Source organism: Scylla paramamosain, chromosome 49 (genome assembly GCF_035594125.1).
Source record: "Scylla paramamosain isolate STU-SP2022 chromosome 49, ASM3559412v1, whole genome shotgun sequence".
NCBI classification, from domain to species: Eukaryota; Metazoa; Arthropoda; class Malacostraca; order Decapoda; family Portunidae; genus Scylla; species Scylla paramamosain.
This window is the reverse complement of record NC_087199.1, coordinates 820,001-822,500: the sequence shown is the minus strand read 5'-3', so window position 1 is coordinate 822,500 and position 2,500 is coordinate 820,001. Positions and strand designations below refer to the sequence as shown.

The 2,500-nt window shown below is 47.1% G+C and overlaps 1 protein-coding gene across 6 annotated transcripts in view; it reads right to left on the bottom strand.

Annotated features, from left to right (window-relative positions):
- LOC135095496 (la-related protein Larp4B-like) overlaps positions 1 to 2,500 on the bottom strand; it is a 25,827-nt gene that overhangs the window by 12,648 nt on the left and 10,679 nt on the right. For 5 of the 6 annotated variants that reach the window (XM_063996344.1, XM_063996347.1, XM_063996343.1 and 2 more), the window contains one exon: positions 2,090 to 2,246. In XM_063996344.1, coding sequence (XP_063852414.1) covers positions 2,090 to 2,246 — 157 coding nt within the window. Of the gene's footprint in view, positions 1 to 2,089; positions 2,247 to 2,464 lie in introns of all 6 variants that reach the window. The other variant, XM_063996348.1, reaches the window with a different exon arrangement.

The window sequence follows — 2,500 nt, the reverse complement described above, 5'->3', positions numbered from 1 at the left end:
CTTCAAGTGGCACAGGGGACATGACAAGGGTGACTAAGAGGGGGTCTGGTGGGGGTCTTCAAGTGGCACAGGGGACATGACAAGGGTGACTAAGAGGGGGTCTGGTGGGGGTCTTCAAGTGGCACAGGGGACATGACAAGGGTGACATCAACAAGACAAAACAAACAACAGATTTAAACTTTCAAAATTTAAGACAAGGAAAGACCAGAAGATCCTGCTTTATAAACCAAGTGATGAAAGACAAGAATACGCGTTTAATTAGCCGGAAAAGACTCCATATGATCCTAGCACCACAATGGGACTAGTTTAACATCTATTTAACTAAGCAGTGTGTGGTGGAGAAACAAGCCTAATTGTGGTAGAACGATAGTAAGCTGTCTCCGCACCACACCACCACACCACCACACCTAACTCAAAATTCAGTGTCTAAATTTAACAGCAAGGTTAGGTTAGGGTACAGAAGGTTATAAACAGCCTGTGTGGTAGAGGAATGTGGTAGAATTGTGGTGGACAGCCTCTTCACAGCACACTACCACAACAAACTCAATTTTCAAGGCCATAACTGGATTTTGAGGTCAGATTAGGGCACAGAAAGCTTTATACAACATCTGTGGTACTGTGTGTGGTAGGCAACTGTGGCTAACTGTGGTAAACTGTGGCAAATGCCTATCTAATGAAATACACCCTAATCTAACATTTTAAGGGTAATTTAAAGGGGCATTTTAAGGGTTTTCCAAGTTGGGGGCGTGTGGTGGTGCTGTGGCTAACTGTGGTAGAACTGTGGTGAATCCTTAATTAGTAAAATAATCCTGTTTTCACCATAATTTAAGGGTTCAGGGTTATATCAGGGTCACATTAAGGGTTCCTGAAGCTGAGTGCATCTGTGTGGTAGAACAATGCGGTAGTCTTCATAAATCAGGGGCATTTTTAGGGTGTCAGGATGCAGGGGCGTGTGTGGTAGTCGTGTGTGTGTGTGGTGGTGTGGTAGGGGTGTGGTACAGATGTTTAGATGCTTGTTATAAAAAAAATCCAATGTTTTAGGGATTTACAGGCAGTTTAAGGGCGGTTTCAGGGTGTAAGGGTTTAGGGCGGTCGTCTGTGGTGAACTGTGGTAGACGAGGTATGGCAGACTGTACTTGACCTGATGGTGATAGAAAAGTCAATATTTCAGGGTTTCAGGGGCAGTTTAAGGGTGAATTTAGGGTGTGAGGGTGTAGGGTGACCATCTGCGGTGTGGTAGGGCGTGTGGCGAACTGCGGTGAAAATGCGGTTGAGCTGTGGTGGGCAGTTAACGAGAATTTAATATAAACGTAAATTGATGGAATATTTCACCTTAAGGGCTAGTTAGGGGCTGGTAGGGGGCGACTCCAGGGTATGAGGGTGTGGACTGACCCCCTGTGGTGGCGGTGTGTGTGGTACAGCTGTGGTAAATATGCGGTTAGGAGGCGAGGTAATTTTCCAGCTTATGGTTGTATTCAGCGGGACTTTTTAGCCATTAAGGGAACAATAAAGACCTTTCTGGGCGTGGCACAGGTTAGGGGCGTCCCTTCTGCTGCGGTAGGGCGTGTGGTGAACTGTGGTTGAAATGCGGTGGAGGGAGAGAGCCTAACCAAACACTAGCTCTTGGGAGACTTATGGTTAGAAATAAGTCCATATTTAACGCATTTCTCGCTAATTGGGAGGGAATTTCAAGGTGAGGGAAGGTAGGGTGATCCTTTGTGGTGGTGTGTGCGGTGTGGTGGAGTGTGGTAGACGTGTGGTGTGGCTATAACTTACTGTGACACGGGAGATAACACGATTGCACCTCTGTCTGCCCTCCTAAGATGGCCGCTGGAGGGCCGGCCGCATGGTACAGCTGAGCATGATGGGTAATGCTATACTGTGCTGCCCCCTGCCGCCACTCACAACAACTATCACCTCTCTCTCTCTCTCTCTCTCTCTCTCTCTCTCTCTCTCTCTCTCTGGTACGGTACACGGCATGGGTAGCTGTTGTTTTTGTTTCGCTACACCAACAACAACAACAACAATTATTATTATGAAGACGAATTAAAAATGAAAACAAAAAACAACAACAACAATTAATACTCACCGTTACTGTGGAAGCCGTTGATATGGGTGGGCGTGGGTGACTGGGTGGGCGCGGGGGCTGGCGTGGGCGTGGCAGCGTGGGTAGGAGAGCGCTGGGTGGGCGGAAGCTGAAACACTGTAGCCTCAGGATTCAGCACGGCACCCCCGCTCGTAGAAACCTAACAGTGAATTAGGTTTGGTTAGGTTAGGTTGGGAGGGGAGGGGAGGGATGGGGAGAGGAGAGATGGGAGGAGAGGAAGGGAAGGGAAGGTTAGGTTATATAGAATTGAAATAAATAAACAAATAAATAGAAAGAATTAATAACAAGATAGATAAATATTATTCAGCCATACAGACAGACAGACAGACAGACAGACAGACACACACACACACACACCTTCTGGATGAGAAAACACGAAGGGGCAAGAGCAGT